Source organism: Mobula hypostoma, chromosome 18 (genome assembly GCF_963921235.1).
Source record: "Mobula hypostoma chromosome 18, sMobHyp1.1, whole genome shotgun sequence".
Taxonomy (NCBI): Eukaryota; Metazoa; Chordata; class Chondrichthyes; order Myliobatiformes; family Myliobatidae; genus Mobula; species Mobula hypostoma.
In genome coordinates, this window is record NC_086114.1 from 25,955,410 (window position 1) to 25,977,600 (window position 22,191).

The 22,191-nt window shown below is 43.4% G+C and overlaps 1 protein-coding gene across 1 annotated transcript in view; it reads right to left on the reverse strand.

Annotated features, from left to right (window-relative positions):
• sgpl1 (sphingosine-1-phosphate lyase 1) overlaps positions 1-22,191 on the reverse strand; it is a 114,756-nt gene that overhangs the window by 11,482 nt on the left and 81,083 nt on the right. Inside the window, exons 9-12 of the mRNA XM_063070606.1 lie at positions 17,565-17,663; positions 11,834-11,980; positions 10,411-10,649; positions 25-171 (exon numbers count right to left, since the gene is read on the reverse strand). Coding sequence (XP_062926676.1) covers positions 25-171; positions 10,411-10,649; positions 11,834-11,980; positions 17,565-17,663 — 632 coding nt within the window. The remainder of the gene's footprint in view (positions 1-24; positions 172-10,410; positions 10,650-11,833; positions 11,981-17,564; positions 17,664-22,191) is intronic.

Below are 22,191 nucleotides of genomic sequence, written 5' to 3' on the forward strand. Positions count from 1 at the left end.
GCGCACACAGGCAGAGTCACGCACCTGGAAGGGAACTGCAAGGTGTTGAGATTCCACCCTTTGGACGTCATTGCGTTCGATAATCGGAATATATCAAAAATATCCGAGCCAATAGCCACAACAGATACTTCAGGCTTCCCAAAGATGAAGATTTCCTTTATTTTCTTTAACCTTCAAAAAGAAAAAAATAATTTAGCACAGAGCGGGCGATAGAAAAATAAGAGCACAACACTTAATCCCTTGAACCACTGTGTCACAGTGCCAGAGACCAGGTATAAACCTGATCTCTAGTGCTGTCCAAATGGAGTTTGCAATTTGTTGCTCTGACTACATGGGCTTCCCCACCCATCCCCGAATGCATCCCAAATACACACTCGACAATAAGTTAATTGGTCCATGTAAACTGCGCCCAGTATATAGATGAGTGGTGGAATCTGGGAGGAGTTGAATTTGCAGAAAACTGGGCGGGGGGGGGGAAATCGATTCATGCAAATAGGTTGTCGACAGTCAGCAGCAACTCTCTGGGCTGAAGGGCTTGTTTCCATGCTATATCTCTATAACATCACAAGGCAGGTCACTGAACCAAGATGAAGTTAAGGGGAACAAGGTGACCAAAAATATACACAGTCCTCTCCAAAAGCTTGCTAAGTTTGAGAGCTCCCTCTGCATTGTTCTTCACACTACTGTAAAATCTGTCTTGGGTCCATAGCATTTGAGATTTCTATATTCGAAGGCCAAGTCTGTTGGTTTAACAAAACTTCTCAGTTTGCATCAATGACTGGAATCCAACACTAGATGGAGCCAGAGAACGGGCAAAGCCACCACTATAAACACTAGAGATTCTACAGATGCTGAAAATTGAAAAATACACAAAAAAGGAACTCAGCAAGTCAGACAGCATCCATGGAGGGGAATAAACAGTCGACATTTCAGGCTGAGGCCCTTGTCTGATGAAGGACCTCAGCCCAAAATGTCGACTGTCTATTCCCCTTCATAGTTAGCTCCTCCAGGAGAGGGAGGGGGAGGGGGAGAGAGAGAGAGAGATTTTGTGTGTGTGTGTGTGTGTTAGTTACAGCCACCAGCAAGCTGACAAATTGGAGATTATCAGCAAAGCCACAGGTTTTATCTGGAGACTTTTCAGTGCCAAAAATCTACAGATTCCACATAAAACAGGGCCCAATATGGAGTCAGAGTCCGATCTCCTCCTTGGGTGAATGTCAATAGCCTAACTAGAATATTCCAAAGTAAAGGATTGTCCTATTTTTTCTGAACAAAGAAGGCCAGTTAACTTATCAAATCTCTGCTGACTCCATGCATTCCTCTCAGTACACTCCCCTTCTCTTCCACCTGGCACAACAGCTACCGATTTTCCAGCCCGAAAGGTTGACTCTTTATTCCCCTTCATTGATGCTGTCGGACCTACTAAGTTCTCCCGGAATTTTGTGTGTGTTGCTCTGGATCTCGACCCTCTCATGTTTATGATTTGTTGTTCCACTATGAAGTCACTTTTAAAGCATGCCTACCAGGAATCTTTAAAGCATGCCTACCAGAACTTTGATGGGAGTTCTTCCCCTCTGTGATTTCTGCTGCTGTCCAACTCTTCGAACATGTGCTCTCACTTGGCACCTGCCATCTTGCACTCCTCCCACCTTCTTATTCTGGCTCCTGCCCCTTTCCTTTCCAATCCTGATAGAGGGCCTCAGCCTGAAACATCGACTATTTATTCCCCTTCATAAGTGCTGCCTGTCCCACTGGGTTCCTCCTGCATTCTGGATTTCCAGCATCTGCAGAATCTCTTGTGTTCATGATTCTTCTGCCAGCCACTTACACCGGGGAAAATTTGCAGCAGCCAGTTAGACCAACCAGCATGTCTTCAGGATGTGGACGGAACCCAAAGTGCCCAGGGAAAACACACACACAGTCACGGAGAGAACATACAAACTCCATACAGAGAGCACCCACAGTCAGGATCGAACCCACGGGTGGAGACGTACAACAGCAGCACTAAGTGCTGCGCACAGTTGTACCCAATCTTTGAAGAAATACTGATCCCAAGATAAATAACTCGGGCGCTCTTAAGGCATAAATGCTGCTGACTGAGCCATAGTTGCCCTATGGATTTCACATCCACAACAAGCTGCTAAATGTACTGACACATTTAAAAAAAAGCAATTAAACTGATATTAAAGGAAATGTGGTGGGGAAAAGGAAGGAGTGGCAATTTTTTAAATTTGGTTTAGTATAGATCTGGTACCGATGTATTGAAGGGAGGAGGGGAACATCATCCTTCAAAGGTGTAATCCCTAAGGTGACATGATCAGTGCTGAAATAAGAAGTAATTCAACTCCAAACGCCTGCTGCAATGAGGACTGTACTTCCCTCACAGCAGAACAACTCTGCCCTAGAAAAGGCTGGCTAGAAGCTAGAGAACGCCAGTGTACAGGGAGAACGGAGTTTCTGAAAAGTGTACAAGGTTCATTTACAGATGCAACAAGCAATCCAAAAGGCATTGTTGGCCCTTTTACACAAGTAAGCTGGAGTGCGGAAAGGAAGCAACTCCTGCTGCAGGGTTCTGGAAATATCCCATCTCGCCAACTGCACACCCAAGCAGGGATAGATCTGCCTTACTTGGAAGCAGTACAGACTCACACGTCTGGTTACTGGAATAAGGAAATTATCTTGCAGGGGGCAAATCAAGTAGTAACCTGCACAGAGAATTTAGAAGAATGAATTGAAATATAGGCATGAAGAGATTGCCAGGGAGATGCCAAGAAGCCATTTCCTGCAGCTGGAAAGTACAGAGCTAAAGCAGAGTCAGATGAATAAGAGGGCAACCATTTTTGGATTTAGACGAGGACAATTTGCTTTCAGAGTTACAAATATCTACCTTTGATGACTAAATGGTCTTTTCAGAGTGAATGTGGAAAGGATATTTCTGATAGTCTAGGACTAGAGGGCACAGCCTCTGACAAGAAGGACATCACTTTAGAACAGAGATGAAGATGAACTTCTTTAGCCAGATGGTGATGAATCCATGGAATTCATTGCCACAGGCGGCTGTGGAGGCCAAGTCATTGGGTATATTTAAAGCAGAAGTTGTTGGGTTGTTGATTCATAAGGGTGTCAATGGTTACAGGGTGAAGGTAGGAGAATGAAGCTGAGAAGGAAAACAAATCGGTCATGATTGAATGGCAGAGCAAACTTAATGGGCCATATGGATTAATTCTACTCCCATGTCCTACATGGCGGTAAGAAGAATTTGGAGGTTCGTAATCCCAACTCCTCAAAGCGTGTACACCATTTATAAGCCTCAAGTCAGGAGCACGATGGGGTACTCTGGATAAGTGGAGCTTCAACACTCAAGAAGCTCGACACCACATAAGACATAACCAGCCTGCTTGACAGGCACCTGATCCACAACCAATCACTTTACCACTGACACACAGTAGCAGCAGAGTGTACCATCGATATGATACACTGCAGCACCTTCCAAACCCACAACCTCCACCAGCTGGAAGGTCAAGGGCAACAAAAGCATGGAAAGTCACATTCCAAGCCACTAACATCTCAAGGACAATTAAATGTTCTCTCAGCTTGTGAAGCACACGTCCCTTGAATGAAAAAGACTCTGCAATTTGTTTTTTTTTATACAATTACTTACAGCATTTAATGTCAACAGTTCGAGTTAAAATGCCACATTTCAAGCTATTATCTCATTCCCTTTATTAGCATTGCCAAAGCCACAGCCGGTTAACTAAAGTAAAAGGGGAAGGTCTGTATACCATCACTGCCAGTTCCAGGATAAGCAACTTGATTTACAGTAAACTGATCCAGCTGAGAATGCATTAGGCCTCTCTCCCTTTCTGCATCATCTCACAGAGCACAAGGAAACCCCTTCTACTCTGGATTTACAGGCCTTTAGACTGTCGTCTTTACCAATCCATCTCACTTGAGCCCCATGATTAGACTACATGCACTCTGTGCAGTTCCCTTCTAGCCACTTAACTCAAAGATGTCGATTTAGAAGAAATACAGAACTTTGGAACAGAGAAATTGTAGATTAACCATGCCACAAGCTCAAGCATTCCTGATACTAGAAGTGACTGGGAGGAAAGGGTTATCTACAGCTTTTCATTCAGTGCTCAGTTATTAGTACACCTGCTCGTTAATGCAAATATCTAATCAGCCAATCACATGGCAGCAACTCATGCACATTGTCAAGAACTTCAGATCAAACATCAGAATGGGAAAGTAATGTGATCTAATGGACTCTGACTGTGGAATGATTGTTGGTGCCAGATGGGGTGATTTGAGTTTCTCAGAAACTGCCTCTAGAGTTTACAGAGAATGGTGTGAAAAACAAAACAGAAAGTGAGCAGCAGTTCTATGGGTGAAAGAGCCTTATTAATGAGAGAGGTCAGAGGAGAATGGCCAGACTGGTTTGAGCTGACATTACCCAAAGACAACAGTGGTGTGCAGAAGAGCAACACTGAACACACAACAGATTGAACCTTGAAGTGGGTGGGCTGCAGCAGCAGAAGACCACACCAGGGTCTACTCCCGCATCTAAAGAAGTGGCCACTGAGTGTACACTGCCACTTTCAGAGCAGGTAGGTGGACTGCAATTTTCCCAAACAATGCCCTTGGTTGATTTTAACTCAGAGGTAGCACTGTTACCTCAGAATCAGAAAGAAATCTGTAGGTTCAAACTTCACTCCAGCTACTCAGCGTAACAATGGACTAACAATGCGGAGCAGGACAGAGTGCCATTTGTAAGTAGCTCTGCCTTTCAGATAAGAATCACTATTCAGCCACTGGGATGGATGTAATTTTTTTTATATAAATTTAAATAGCTCTTGTTTTCCCTACATATTTTAGCCACTACTCTGACAGAACTGGATCACAGGGTGAATCACATGAACCACCTTATTGTCTATGGGAGCTTGCCAAATCAAACTGGACAACTCACTTCCTACGGGCCTAATTCTGCTCCTGTGTCTCATGATCTTATTAAAACAGTGAACGCAATTCAAAGAATACTTCACTGGGTATAAAAATGTTTGGTATTAAATGCAAGGTCATGAACAGCAGAGAGATCCTAGTCTCCCTTTTATTGGCCCAGCCAAGCCTCTTCCTAAGGGGAAGTAGGATCTGAACTACTGAATGAAGAGGAATGAAAATGCAAATGACCTGCAAGGGAGTTCTCAAAAACAACAGCTATTTGATCAACACCTGCTACCAAGAAACTCGTAAGCAAATCAACGAGTTGATCCTTTGCAACATCCTCCCTGGTTTTCAATAACACCCAAAACCAATCATGTTCTCACCACGTACAGTACGTGTGAGAATTCACCTACTCTGCTCAAGTTCTGACAAACCTGTATGTGCTCCCGATTAGAGGCAGGGGTTCCAATCAGTTCACTGTCAAACTTACACAAGTTAATACACAGACAAAAAGAGTTCTGACTGTCATAAGTGATGGAACAACTCCTCCCAAGCCCTCTTTCACACAAGCCCTTTTTTGCATTCTAGTGCCAAATGGTCTTCGATTTGCTTGCATATTAGTCAGACATCATTCTTCCTCACTTCCTCATTAAAAATGCAGAAGCAGAGAGAAGTAATAGAAATTTAATGCACTAATGCAAGAATTCAGTCTCAGTTCTGGACATTGTTTGGGCGCTGCTTTTCTGACAAGGAATTAAAACATCAGCAAACCTCAATGACACAAAAGAAACCCACAGTGTGAAACCACGTTTGGCACCAGTCTCTCACATGCCTGACAGCTAATCTCAGCACTCCTAAAATCACAAAAGCACCAAAATACACATTCACAAAGCAACTTGATCAAATATCTCAAATCACCAACCAGCTTCCCCATCATGGACTCGGTGTACATTTTTCATTGCCTTGGTTAAAACAAAAATCAACATAATCAAGGCAACACACACTCAAAATGCAGGACAGGCAGCATCAATAAAGGGGAATAAAGTCAACAGTTTGGGTTGAGGCCCTACATCAGGGCTGGAAAGGAAGGAAAAGCCAGAATAATGTGGAGGAGCAGAAGGTGATAGGTGAAACCAGGTGAGGGGGTAGATGGGTGGGTGGAGGAGGAGGAGGGATGAAGTGAGGAGCTGGGAGGTAATAGGTGGAAAAGATAGGGGCTGAAGAAGTAGGAATCTCATAGGAGAGGACAGTGGACCATGGGAGAAAGGGGGGGAGGAGGAGGAGGGGCCACCAAAGGAAGGTGATGGGGATATGAGAAGGGGTGAGAAGGTGACCAAAATGGGGAATTGAAAAAGAGAGTAGGTGGAAGGGGGCAGAAATTACCAGAATTTAGAGAAATCAATGTTCACACCATCAGGTTGGAGGCTATCCAGATGGAATACGAGCTGTTGCTCTTCCAAACTGAGAGTGACCTCATCATGACAATACAGGAGGCCGTGGACTGACATATTGGAATGAGAAGTCCAATTGAAATAGATGGCCACCGGGAAATCCTGCCTTTAGTGGTGTCGCCTCATCTGAAAGGACTGTTTGGGGCCCTAACTATGAGGGAGGAGGTGTAGGGGAATGTGTAATCCTTGTCCCAGTTGCAGGGAGGAAGATAAATAGGGAGGGACAAAGGAGTCTTCTAGAGAGCAATCTTGTATGCCAAGATGGACTCTTGACCTCACAATCTATCCCATCATGGCTGCACACCTTACTGGCTTCTCTTTAATGAGAACACTGTATCCTGCATTATTTTTGTTTTTCTATAAGACCATCAGATAATAGGTGCAGAATTTGGTCCATCAAGTGTGAACCACCATTCAATCATGTTGATTTATTTTCCCTTTGAACCCTATCCTCCTGCCTTCTCCCCAGAACCTTTGATGCCCTTACCAACTAAGCACCTACCTGCCACTGCTTTAAATGTACCCAATGACTTGGCCTCCACAGCCAAATGTGTCAATGAATTTCAACAGTAGGTGGTTGGACTCTCGTGTCAAAGATGACCCCGGCCCTCTCCTTGTGTGGCACAAATGTATCTTAACATTTGCTCGGCATATGCCTGACTGTCTGGATCTTTATTGCACGTCTAGTTCAGAGTAGAATGCACTACTACTGGGCCAAAACAAGCCACGATTATCATCCTAATGATTCTGTCTGGCATCCATCCAAAGACAATACACTGTAGATATGCCAAGTAGTAATTCAATAGTCAGCAAATAGTGAAGGCTACAATACTTTTAAGATACGGGTGGCCATTCTAATGAGTTTGTCTGTTAAACTGTAGTTCGTTCAACAGGGATGAGCAATAAGAAAAACAAGTGCTGAGAACAGTTTACAGGTCAGACACCATCTGTGGAACAAGAGCAAACAGTATCAAGAGGAGTGGTGAGAAAGGATTCTGAGCCAATTTGTGGACACAGGAGGACTGAAACAGGCAGGTAATGCCAGCTAGAGGGGGTGAGCAGGGATTGGAGTTGTAAGTCTGACAGGTGAATGATAGATGGAGGTAGAAAAAGTGGAGAAAGAGTGAAGGCAGATGGAACTAGATGGCAGAAGGGGAGTGTGAAGATGGGAGTTAGCTGCTGGGAGGGAGGGAGACAAAACTACCTGCCACCTTGAGGGCAACACAAAGACACCTCTTCATCACCTTCCCCTTCTTCGTTCCATCCACCTCATCCCACATTCCCCACACCCCATCACGTTACACCTGTCATTCATCTTTCTCCTAACAATTCCCATTCGCATCTCTGTCACATGAATGCAACACTGGTAGCACTGTGTTCCTGCTTATGAAAGGGAAAAGGTAAGAAGATGTGCCTGTGATAAAAGGCTGGAAACTGGCAGCAGGTGGTGAAATTTTCAAGTTCAACATGTGTGTAGAAAGCAGCATTACTGCAATTGACAATATATCAGAAAATAATAGAGTTCAGGATGGGGCCCTGAGGAGGACTGAAATGAGGATATTTCAGACACAAAGAGACAGGTGCAGTTAAGGCCCATGGCAGTTCCCATGACTAAAGCTTGGATCTGGAGACTGAAAGTGGAGTTATGATGAATCTAAGAATGAGCTCAGCCAGACAAATGGGTATATTGGTGACGGGAACTTATTCAAGACAAATCTGGTAGGATGAAGGCGTAGAAAGAGTTGTACATCCATGATGAACATGAGGTCTAATCAAGTCCAAGGAATCGGTAATTGTCACAAGTTATCACTGGAGGCATGGAACAAATAAGAAGAAAATGGAGCTGGGGAGAAACCGGAAGAATTAAGTTTGGCAGGTTAAACTGAGGCAGTAACAATGAAGCTGCCCAGTCTTGATGGTGTACCCGAGAGAAGGAGCAAGGCTGAATAATAAGAAAATTTGCCTAATCAAGGGTTTTTTTTGACAATTCTGCTGCTTAGTCACCAATATGAACAATTTGATGTTCACTTCTCCCCAACCGCATGCAGATGTATTGCAACATGTCCCAGCAGAACCACAACTCTGAGAACTCTGCAGGCAGGTCTGGACAAGAACTCTTCCATTCTTCCAGTTCTCAACATCTCCCACATCTGACCAGAACTTGTTAAGAATTCACTGCAAACCAATAGAGCTTGAAAACCTAGAATTACTTAATTTGTTCACTCATCTCTGCCTACTGATTCACTGTTGGAGTGGATACCTGTGGCGGCATTTTCATGGCTGGAACAGAATCTTTCAAAAAATTCAAGCAATCTCTTCACAAAATACTTGAGAAAAATAAAATCAGCGTTTACAAACTTTTATTCTGCCCCTGAATCAAATATGGCTGAGCTGGTGGCATTCCCACTTCCGAGTCAGAAGTTTGTAGGTTCAGGTCCCACCCTAGGTTCACATTTCTCTGCAGTTCAATGCCATACTGTTGGAAGTGTTGCCCATCCAATTAAGTGTTAAACAGTGATGCCATTTGAAATGCCAAAGACGTCTTTCAACTGGTATCACATTTGGAAGCCCTAGAGAAAGCACAGAAGAGATTTACCAGGATGCTGCCAGAATTAAGGAGCATGTCAAATGAGGATATCTTGAGCGAGCTAGGTCTTTTCTCTTTGAAGAGGAGAAGGATGTAAGAAGTGTACAAGATGACAAAAGGCATAGAGAGAATGGATAGCCAGAGACTTTTTACCCAGGGCAGATAATTTTAAGTTGACTAAAATATGGGGAAGGGATGTCAGAGTTAAGATTTTTTTTTTGAAATACCAAGAGTGGAGTGTGTGGGACGCCCTATCAGGTGGTGGCAGAGGCACGTACATTAGGGACATATAAGAAACTTAGCTGGGCATAAGAATGGAAGCAAAAACGGAGGGCTGTGCAGTAGAGGAGGATTAGATTGATCTAAGAGAAGGTTATAAGTTAGCACATCATGGGCTGAAGGGCCTGTACTGTGGTGTTCTATCTAAATACATCATCTAATTTTCAGGACAATTAAGGAGAATCTTCTTCTTAGGGGATTCTGAGAGAATCCTCTTCCTAGGCATTTTACTAGCGTGATTTAAAACATTTTCTACTGGTGGAGCAAAGAAATTAGAAACTTGAAATTAAAATAAATGCATAGTTAGGAAACATCTCTGTATAACAGATAGAAAAATGCAAATAGAAAAACCAATGTCCTACATTGCAACACTAACTTCCTCAACTGTCAGCCATAAAATACAGGAATACAGACTCACAATATTCCACAACATAGCATTCACATTTTTCTGTCCTTTATAAAGAGATGTTTCCTAACTTAAGCATTTATTTTGGTTTCAAGAGTATAGCCCTCTTCAGACCTGCCAGCATAAAAAGTCCTTCATCACCCTAGTATTTTCATCTTCAAACCGTAGCAAATTCCCAAGAGAATTCTCTTTGATTATCCCAAAAACTTCAAAGATCGGCCCTCTATTTAGCTCAGTTTTAATATGTGGACTATCTATGTTTATTAATCTAATTCATTGCCAGGAATTCTGTGGCCTTCTTGAGATGGTCACATTGGCTTCAATCTTTCAAGCACCTCCGGCCCTACATATCAGAGGCAATAGAATCACAGTCCTATAAGGATACATCACAGAATCAGGCACTGGCCCAACATGTCAGAAACTTCCCATTTACACTAATCTTATGTTAATCCCTTTTTTTTTCTCCTATATTTTCATCCCCTGCTCCAAATTCTACCACTCACCCTTGCACTGGGGCCAATCAACCTTGCAGCCTGCATATTTTTGAGATGTGGGAGGAAACTAGAGCATGTGCAAACTCCATACAGTCAACACCCGCGGTCTGGACGAAATCCAATCTATAGATTCCACATCAGTAATCTCAAAACGCACAATATTGGAATGACCCTCTATGAAAGAAGAATACAATTAAGACTTATTCCTGGAATAATCCAAACAGTCAGGAGAACTTGAGACATACGTACTGAGCTTCAATGTGCCGTGCCGTGCCGATGATCTTCTTTGTAGCCTGAATGTAACCATTTTCACCCATAAACATCATGGTTGCCCAGCAAGCGGCAATGATCCCTCCTGGTCTCGACCCGGCGATTGTGGGTGATGCATAGATGCCTCCCTGCCAGTCTGGGGCGACAAAGAACTGGTAGTGGCGATATTTCTTGTTGCTGTACAGTATAACCGATGAACCTTTGGGCGCATATCCGTACTGGAGAGGGGAAGCGGGAAAATCAGAGTGGTTGGGGGAAGAAAACATTTTTTTAAAAACTCAGGTGAGGAATTCTCAGGCAGAACTTTAACATAAATCTGATCAGTTAATATGTAGATTGTGCAGGACTATACTCTTCCTACCTCTGATGTACCCATTCAAGAAAGGTAGTCGCAAAGGCCCAGTGAATATTATTCTTGAGATTGACCAGTTTGCTGAGCGACTTTAAAGATCACTTTAGAACCAGTCAAGTTAGTGGGAGTCTGGAGTTAGATGGGGAGAAGTTGGCCAATTTCCAATGCTGAATATTCAGGATGAGTTTCTAACAACAAGCCAGTAGTTTAATGCATACTGTTGCTCATTCCAGACTCAGTTGACTGAATTTCAGTTGCCTAGCAACCATGGTAGGGGGCTGATCTTAACAACCTCAGATTGCTGATCTGCCTCTGAGTTACAATAATCACTTCTGCAAAGGATTGCTTCGAGGTACTGTGGCGGACCGCAGTCTCGCAATTCAAGCTGCAAACTGAACAGGTAGATCAAAACTTTTGTTTTCAGAAACCCTCTCACAGTCCCAACATTCAGCCACCATTCCTTTTTAGACTTGTCACTTAGTCAAAAGAACAAGCATGTACCAATGTACCATGGAGAGCATTCTAACTGGTTGCATCAGTGTCTGGCATGGAGGGGCCACTGCACAGGATCAGAAAACTCAGCCAGCTCTATTAAGGACACGAACCTCCCCGGCACCAAGGACATCTCCAAAAGGTGATGCCTCAAGTAGGTGGCATCTGTCATTAAGGACTCCCACCACCCAGGACATGATCTCTCATTGTTGCAATCAGGGAGGAGGTACCGAAGCCTAAAGAAAGACAGACAGAGAGACATGCACACACAAAATGTTTTAGGACCTTCAAACATCTCACAACCACAGGAAAGTTGGACGCAACCACTTGAAAGTTCCTCTCCCCGCCCCAGTAACACTGTGGAAGCATCTTCACCAGAAGAACACTAGCAATTTCAAGAGACAGTCGCCACTGTCTTCTCAAGAACAATTAAAGATGGGCCATAACCACATGGACACCCAGTGAATAACATACAACTGCCTCCTGGCATCCTCCGGCCAATCTTCTGTCCTCTTCCAACCAATTTATAAACCACCCCATTCCCAACCTCTTGCCTACCTTGTGCGTGTCAGCAGAGATGCTCGTCACTCCCTTAACGCGGAAATCGAAGGGTGGCAGAGAATAACCGGCCTTCTCCATGAAGACAATGAGAAAACCCCCAAGGCAGGCATCCACATGCAGAGGAATTTCATAATCTTGAGCCAGCTTGGGATGCAGAGAAATAATTAATTAACTAAGCATTCAGCGAAATCTCAAAGCATCACTTAAACAATGAATGCATAGATAGAATCTTTTATAAGTCCTTAAGACATAGTGGCAGAATTAAATCCACTTGGCCCATTGAGTCTTCCATCATGGCTGCCTTATTATCCCTCTCAACCCCATTCTCCTGCCTTCTCCCCATAACCTTGATGCCTTGATTTATCAAAAACCTATCAACCTCCACCTTAAATAAACCCAATGACTAGTCCCGCACAGACATCTGTGGCAATTAATTTCACAGATTCACCACCCTCCAGCTAGAGAATCTGTTTTTCTCATGTCTGTTCTAAATGGATGTCTTTCTATTGAGGCTGTGCCCTCTAGTCCTAGACCCATCTACTATAGGAAACATCCTCTCCACATCTACTCCATCTAAGCCTTCTAATATTTGATATGTTTCAATGAGACCCCCCCCCACCCACAATCTTCTAAACTCCAGTGAGTACAGGCATAGAGCCATCAAACACTCATCACGTTAACCCTTTCATTCCTGGGATCATTCTCGTGAAGCTCCTCAGGACCCTCTCCAATGCCAGCACATCTTTTCTTGATAAGGGGCCCAAAACTACTTAAAATACTCCAAGTGTGGTCTGACCAATGCCTCTTAAAGCCTCCACATTACATCCTTGCTTTTGTATTCCAGTTCCTTCGAAATATATGCTAACATTGCATTTGCCTTCTTTGCCACTGACTCAACCTGCAAGTTAACCTTTAGGGAATCTTGCACAAGCACTCACAAGTCCCTTTGAATTTTCTCCTGTTTAGAAAATAGTCTACGTTTTTATTCCATCTACTAGAGTGCATGACCATGCACTTCCTTCCCTACACTATATTCCATCTGTCATTTCTTTGACCATTCTCCCTATCTGTCCAAGTCTTTCTGCAGATACCCTACTTCCTCAGCATTAACTGCCCCCCCCCTCCATTTTCATATCATCCGCAAACTTGGCCACAAAACCAACAATTCCTTCATCTAAATCATTGACATGTAACGGAAAAGAACATCAGCCAAAGTTGATTGGAAGGGACACTAGAAGGGATGATGGCAGAACAGCATTGGCTGTTTCTGGGGGCAATTCAGAAAGTGCAGGAAACTATACATCCCAAAGATACGGTAGTATTCTAAAGGCAGGATGAAGCAACCATGGCCAATGTTGACCCCTATGACATACCACTAGTCACCGGCAGCTAACCAGAAAAGGCCCCTTTTATTCCAACACTTTGCCTCCTGCCAGTCAATCAATCTTCTATCCATGCTAGAATCTTTCCCGTAAAACCATAGGCTCTTATTTTGTTAAGCAGCCTCATGTGTGGCATCTTGTCAAAAGCCTTCTGAAATTCCAAGTAAACAACACCCATCAATTCTCCTTTGACTATCCTGTCTGTTATTTCCTCAAAGAATTCCAACAGATTTGACACATAAGATTTTCCCTTAAGGAAACCATGCTGACTTTGGCTTATTTTTATCATGTGCCTCCAAGTACCCCAAAACCTCATCCTTGACAATGGACTCCAACATCTTTCCAACCACTGAAGTCAGGCTAACTGGTGTATAATTTCCTTTCTTCTGCCTCCCTCCCTTCTTGTAGAGTGATTTTTTTGCAATCTTCCAGTCCTCTGAAACCATGCCAGAGTCTAGTGGTTCTTGAAAAATCATTACTAATGCCTCCACCATCTATTCAGCTACCTCTTTCAGAACCCTGGGCTGTGGTTCAATGTAATCCAGGTAACCTATCTACCTTCAGAACTTTCAGCTTCCCAAGCACCTTCTCCCTAGTAATAGCAACTACACTCATTTCTGCCCCCTGACACTCTCTCATTTCTGGCATTCTGCTGGTGTCTTCCACTGTGAATACTGACATAAAATAGTTATTAAGTTTGCCACCATTTCTTTGTCCCCCTTTACTGCCTCTCCAGTGTTACTTTTCAGTGGTCCAATATCCACTCTTGTCTCTCTATTACTCTTTATATATCTGAAAAAACTTCTTATATCCTCTTTTATATCATTGATTAGCTTACCTTCACAGTTCATCTTTTCTCTCTTCATGGCTTTTTAGATGCCTTTTGTTAGTTTTTAGAAACCCCAATCCTCTACCTTCCCACTATATTATATGCCCTCTCTTTTGCTTTCCTGCTGTCTTTGGACTTCTCTTGACAGCTACAGTTGCTTCAGCCTGCCTTTAGAATACTTCTTTACCTTTGGGATGCATTTTTCCTGCACCTTCCAAATTGCCCCCAGAAACTCCAGCCAATGCTGTTCTGCCGTCATCCCTTCTAGTGTCCCTTCCAATCAACTTTGGCCAGCCTTTCTCTCATACTTTGTCCACTATAATACTGATACATTGGATTTTAGCTTCTCCTCAAACTGAAAGGTGAATTATATCATATTATGGTCACTACCTCCTCGGGGTTCCTTTACCTTAAGCTCACTAATCAAATCAGTGTCATTACATAACACCCAATCCAAAATTGCCATTCCCCTAGTGGGCTCAACCACAAGCTGCTCTAAAATGCCATCGCATGGGCATTCTACAAATTCCCTCTCTTGAGATCCAGCACCAACCTGATTTTCCCAATCATCCGCATATTAAAATCTGGCATGACTATCATAATTTGCCCTTTTTACATGCCTTTTCTATCTCCCATTGTAATTCGTAGCCGAATTCCTGGCTACTGTTCAGAGGGCTGTATACAACTCCCATCAGGGTATTTTTACCCTTGCAGTTTCTTTACTCACAAGGATTCTACATTTTCCTATCCCATGTCACCTCCTTCTTCTAAGGATTTGATTTCATTTTTAGCAACAGAGCTACCAAACCCCTCTACCTACCCTTTCAATATAATGTGTACCCTTGGGTGTTCTCTGCCAACCATGATCTTCTTTCTTTCAGCTACCACTCAGTGATGCACACGTCATACCTGCCAATCTCTAACTACGCTATAAGATCATCTACCTTATTTTGTATACTGCATGCATTCAAATATAACACCTTCAGTCCTGTATCCATCACCATTTTTGATTTTGCCCCCCCCCCCAGTTACACTTTAACTCATCCCACTGACTGCATTTTTGCTCTATCATCTGCCTGTCCTTCCTCACAGTCTCATTACACACTGCATCAACTTGTATGCCAACTGCACCATCCTCAGCCCTATCACTCCGGTTCCCGTGCTCCACCAACTTAGGTTAAACCCTTCCCAACAGCTCTAGCAAATCTGCCCACAAGGATATTGATCTCTGTCAGGTTCAGGTGTCACCCATCCATTTTGTACAGGTCATACCTTCCCCAGAAGATATTCCAATGATCCAGAAATCTGAAAACCTGCCTCCTCACCAATTCTGCAGCCATACATTCATCTGCCAAGTCATCCTGTTCTTCCCCTCACTGGCATGTGGCACAAGCAGCAATCCAGAGGTTACTACCCTGTAGGCCCTGCTTTTTAGCTTTCTACCCAAATCCCTAAATTCTCTCTTAAGGACCTCCTCCCCTTTCCTACCTATTTCACTGCTACCAATATGTACCACAACTTCCAGTTGTTCACCCTCCCACTTTAGAATGCTGAGGACTCAATCCGAGACATCCGACTCTGGCACTTGGGAGGCAACATACCATCGGGGTGTGTCTGTCACATCCACAGAATCTGCTGTCTGCTCCTCTAATTATGGGAACCGCCTATCACAACTGCACTCCCCATTCCCTTCTGAGCCACAGAGACAGACTCAGCACCAGAAATCAGGCTTTCCCCAGCAGGCCATCCCACACCAGCAGTATCTAAAGCAGTAAACCTATTATGAAAAGAAAATGCCACAGTGGTACTCTGCACCGGTTGCCTGTTCCCTTTCCCTCTCCAGTCACCCAGGTACTTGGCTCGTGCAACTTCAGAGTGACTACCTCCCTGTAGCTCCTATCTATCACCTCATTTTCCTAATATGAGCCCACAAAAAGTTCACCCAGCCCATCAGGTCTCCTTTTTCCCCACGGAACAGCTGAACAATTAATCCCAATGGATTTGAAAATTTCAGCTTTTCAGAAGTATTCATCCAATTCGTTTTGCCATTGCTTTGAACATGTCCTCTAGTTACAGACCTTACTGCCTCTGTAGTAGGTTTTGCCCTATCTTATCAAAATCCCATTCTATGTTAAATTACTCCTGCAAATGTTCTATAGCTTGTCTACTTTCCAAAGAACAATCCCAATCCCAGTTATTTCAGTCTCCCTACACAACCAAAATGCCCATCATTCTTGTAAGTCTACCCTCAGTTTACAGTGCAATGATTCCCATTAGAAACGATCAGACATAGACGCTGGATTAAGCCCATCTGAAATTATCCTTTCTTCCTTCCTCCAACTATTCCGTGCGGCTAAACCACCTGTCCCACACCCTAACCCCAACTGTACAGTAACTGCAGCTCCCAACCCAATGCCCCTTTAGCCCCCCCCCGCATCTTTTCCCTATGCTCTCTGCTCCCTTGTTTTCCCCTCACTCAATTTACCTATTCGTACTTAGATTCTAATTGGACATCCCACCCTGGGGAACAGAAACATGAATTGACCTTTAAGCACAACACACACAAAGAAGCTGAGCCCCTTCGTCCCCCTCACCTGGTTTCAACCTAACGCTTGCCAGCTTGTAATTGTCCCCTCCCCCACGTCATTATTATGGCTTTTGACCCATTCCAATCCAGTACTGATGAAGGGTCTCCACCCAAAATGTTCACTGTTTATTTCTCTCCTGACCCACTGCATTCATCCAGCATTTTGTGCCTGTTGCTTAAGATGTCCAGAGTATGCAGAATCTCTTATGGATTTGATAGGCTATTAAGTCCCCCATGCCAGGCCAATTTATAAGATCTTGGCCAGTCTTCTACCTCAGCTCCATATTATTGCACAAATAAACATTCTTGGCACTCTTCATATTAAAAGAAAAATTGATCAAGTCCTGTCCTGAATATACCAAGTGACCAAGCCTCCACAGGCCTCTTGGTAAGAACCCATAGTTTCACCACTCTCTGGGTGAAGGAGCTTCTTCTCATCTCTATGCTGAAATAGACAAACCTTTGTTTCGAGCACATAATCCTTAGTTCTAGACTCCAGAGAGAAAGGAACCATCATCTCTACATTTGCCAAGTTACTGAGGAAGGGCTGATAGCAAGATCATCTGATATTTTATAAAAAGGCTTTAAGAGCTTCTGCAATTAATGAGCAGCCTAAATGTTGATGTGGTGCTCTAAGTGGCTATTAACTCCAAAAATCCAAGACCTCCTTACTGAACACCATTTAAAAAATTATAGTGTACAAACAAAATTGCTGCTAGCCATTAGAATGTGAAATAAACCATATTAGTGGCTTCCCAACAGAGACACCTAAACAATTCCAAATATCGGAAGGGCCCTGCTATCATATTAAACAACACCACTGTTTCATGTTCACCAGTCCTTGTAAAAGGCTTTTAACATTTCAAAGAGATCCTTGTAATTCCCTCAGGAGCTGCTCCAGCATTGTTAGTAAGTGCACTGGAAAAGCACCTTGGCAATCTCCTCGACTGGATCCATGATTCCATGTGGAAACTGCGGCACAGAGCAAACAAGCATAACCGTGTTCTTTGAAATGGCTCTCTTCATGGCCTGGGGAGAAAAGCAGATGAACATCATATCCATGAAGTCTGAAACCTCCAAACGCTTCTAAAAATACACTGCAATGTCTATGAGTCCTTTTATACACAGTATTTTAAAAAGGAGTCAGTCACTCAGCTTTCAAATCTGCCTTGTCGTTCAATATGAGCATGGCCTCATCAGTTCCATATAACTTTCAATTTGCTGATCTTTCAAAAGTTTATGGAATTCCTCAGCAAATGTCCCCAGAGATCCAGCCTCTAAGGTTGAGAATTCTGGAGATTTGCTGCCCTTTGCAAGAAGTTGTTTATAATCACTTCAGCTTCGAATGATCTCGTCCTAATCTTGTAACTATGTCCCCTCATTGAGATTCTCTCAGGAGTGGTAATATCCTGATACCCACTCTGTCAGGTTCCCCTCAGCATCTTGCATGTTTCAATAAAATCAAGTCAAGGAATATCCATCTAATATCTTTGACTATTTGTAATATCAATGCACTCCCACAAATCTCCACCGGACCTGGCACCATAGCACAAACAGTATCAGGGCAGATGAACAAAAGCTTGGTCAAGTAGTAGAGCACGATAGCATAGTGATCAGCACAACGCTTTACAGCACAGTCTGTAAGATTGGGTCTCGATTCCCACTGGTGTCTGTAAGGTGTCCGTATGTTCTCTCCGTGGCCATGTGGGTTTCCTCCGGGTGCCCCAGTTTCCTCCCAGTCTCACATTCCAAAGACATACAATTATGGTGAGTGAGCTGTTGGCACCAAAAGCATGGCAACATGTGCGGTCTGCCCAGCACAGTCCTTCCTGATTTAATTTGACGCAAAAAATGCATCTCACTGTATGTTTTGATGTTCACGTGACAAATAAAGCTAATCTTTATCTTTATGAAGTAGCAAGTTTTAAGGGGCATCTTAATAGAGGAAAGGTGTGTTGGGGCAAGGAAAGGAGAAATATTTTCAGCTTCGGATTAAACTGCAAGGAGAGGAAAACCAGAGTCCATGAGCCAGTAATCATCGGAGGATTGGAGGTGGAGAGGATCAGTAACGTTAAACTCCTGGGTGTCACTATCTCAGAGGACCTGTCCTGGACCCACCAGATAAATGTTATTCGGGAGAAAGCACGACAGCGCCTCTACTTCCTCAGGAGTCTGCAGAGGTTCAATATATCATCAAAAACCTTGGCAAACTTCTGTGGATGTGTGGTCGGAAGTGTGCTGACTGGCTGCATTACAGCCTGGTATGGGAACACCAATGCCCTTGAGTGGAAAATCCTACAAAAGGTAGTGTATTCGGCACAGTACAACAGGGGTAAAATCCTCTTAGCCATTGACCACACCTACATGAAACATTGCCATAGAAAAGCAGCATCCATCATCAAAGATCCTCATTACCCAGGCAATGCTCTTTTCTCACTGCTGCCATCAGGTAGAAGGTACAGAAGCCTCAGGATTCACACCACCAGGCTCACAAGCAGTTACTACCCCTCAACCATCAGGCTCTTGAACAAAAAGGGATAGCTACACTCACTTAAGGACATTGTAATGCTAGTTATTTAATGCTATTTATTTATATCTGCATTTGCACAGTTTGTTTACAGTTAACTGTTCCTGATGTTTGCAGTTACTGTTCTGTAGATTTGCTAAGTATGTCTGCAGAAAAAGGATCTCAGGGTTGTATGCAGTGACATGCATGTACTCTGATAATAAATTTTACTTTGAACTTTATTATATTTAATTGGGACACATCGGCTCATCGAGTCTATGCCAGCTCATTGGGCATTTTCATTTCATCAGTGCTTTCCCCTATAACCTACCCTTCTCATATTCCAATCAAATCTACCACAGGAGTAGTCCACAATGACCCATTAACCTATCAACCTGCACATTTTTAGGATGTGGATGGAAACCAACTCGTTCACTGGGAGGATGTGGAAACTTCACTCACGGACAGTATCAGAGGTCAGGAATGAAAATGGGTCGCTGAAGGCAACCGCTGTACTAAATGCACAGACTGTGTTGTATTTCCTGGAATGTAGGGCTGATTTGACCAAAGCTTACAAGACAAAGGAAAGGGGAACAAATAGAGCAAAAGGAGAGAAACCATTTCTACTCTAAGATGTCCCAAAAGAGGGGGTTCAGTCCAAAGGGGCAGCATAACACCTTACAGCGCAAGTGATCAGTGTTCAATTCTTGCTGCTCTCTGTAAGGAGTTTGTACATTCTCCCGGTGACTGCGTGGGTTTCCTCCGGGTGCTCTGGTTTCCTCCCAAGTTCCAAATACAAAGGTTAGTAAGTCTATGGGCATGCTATGCACCAAAAGCACCACGACACTTATGGACCGCCCCCAGCACATCCTCTGACTGCATTGGTCATTGATACAAACAATGCATTTTACATACGTTTCGATGCCTTGATGTACTGTAGATGTGACAAATAAAGCTGATCTTTATCTTTATACGAGTCAGAGCCAAACCTTTCAGCAATGAGATTAGGAATCACTTCTACAAGCAGGAAGATAGTACAGATTTGGAATTCCTTTTTGCAGAAGGCAGTAGATGCTGCTTTAATCTAATGTAAATAGATTTACATTAACCAAAGATATTAAAGTAACTGACCAGATGCAATCCTACTGAAAGGCGTAACGGGTCCAAGGAGCTTAACGCTCCTTGCTCTCTTCCGATTCTAGATTTCTCAGCTTCCCCCGTGAGCACAAGTCAAAATAGGCATGGATTTCAGAATTGACTACGTTCAAAGACCTAGGATAGGTAAAAAGTAGCGAGGCTGAAGAGGGAGGGTGGTAGTTTGCATTTAAAAAGAATCAATATGATCCTGTACAGAAACAGGCCTCTCAAACTCAATCAAGTTAGTAAGACACGACTTGCCCCACACAAGCTATGCTGCTTCTCCCTAATTAGGCCATGGTTTTCCAAATGCTCATCAATCCTATCCTAAGAATTCCCTCCAGTAACTTCCCTACCATTGCCGTGACTCGCCGGTCTATAGCTTTGAGGATTATTCTTGAATACAACAACATTAGCTGATTGCCAGTCATCTGGGACCTCGTTTGTGGCTGGAGAGAACACAGAGATATTGGCCAAGGCCCCAGCAATCTCTCCTCTTGCCCCTCACAATAACTTAGGGATATCCCATCAGGCCCTGGGGACTTATCCACCTTAATGCTCTTTAAGAGATCCAACACTACCTCCTCCCTTACCTCAAAATGCTTTAGCATATCAATGTACTTGTACTGATCTTCCTATCCTCCATGTACTTCTCCTTAGTAAATACTGATGTAAAGTACTCATTAAGGACCTCAGCCACATCCTCCACCATCCGTGCAAATGCTCCCTCCCCCACCATCTTTATCCATGAGTGGTCCTACCCTCTCCCTAGTTATCCTCTTGTTCTTCATGTATTATAGAAAGCATTGGGATTCTCCTTAATCCTACTCTCCAAGACCCCCCCGGCATCCCAAATTCCCTTCTTGAGTTCTTTTCTGGCTTCATTATAATCCTCAAGGCCTCTGTTTGATACTAGCTTCCTAAGCTTTACATACTTTTCCTATTTCTTCTCGACTAAATTCATCACCCCTCTCAACGTGTAAAGTTCTCTTACCTCGCCATCCTTCTGACTATCCTGTACACTGTGCAGTTTGTCTTCAAACACACTCCAGATGTCAGATGTGGACTTGCCCAAAAACAGCTGTTCCCAATTAACTCTCCCTACTTCCTGCCTAACGCTCTTGTAATTTGCCCTGCTGCAATTTAACACCCTCCTGTAAAGTACTAGAGCATAAAGTCCACAACAAACTGTCACCAACTCTCTCCCTGATCTACCACTCTGCAGACTTTCTCAATGTTTAAGTTGCTTCTTAAAAATTTTGAGTACCTGCCTCCAACAATATGCAGTGCATATTCCCCCCCACCCTGCAAATGACAAAAATCCCCTCGATACCTCAGGACTGCTTTGTTTTTGAGCAGGGGGAATTTGATAATGGTGCTTTTGGAAAGAATAGGGAAATTTCTGCAAGTAAGAAACTATGGAAGACATCAGCATGAGAGTCAGGATGTGATCAAGAGTTTAGTGGGAACCAAGAGTTAAGTGCACAAGGTCTCGTGGATAAAGAAATTGGAAAAAAAATTTGCTTCAGAGGACAGATTCAAATTTATCACATGTATGTCAAAACAGTGAAATGTGTTGTTTATGTTAACAATCAACAACCCAACAAAACTTTGGGGCCAGCCAACATGTCGCTACACAGTCCAGTGCAAACAGAGCAAGCCCACAATGCTCACAGTGTGTACAATGTTCACAGACATTGAAACTGACAGTAGGTCAAGATACATTAACTAGGGAAAGTGTATTTTAATAGCTGTGAATCCACTTTTATTACCATTGATGGAAGGGGTGAGGGCACTTAAAAGCAGTGTTCAAATAATGGAAGCTGCTGTCGTCGTTTAAGATGAAGATGCGGGCCGTTTTGGCAGAAAGAAGTTTCAAGCAAAAGCACTGCAGACAGGGCATCTGCATCTGCC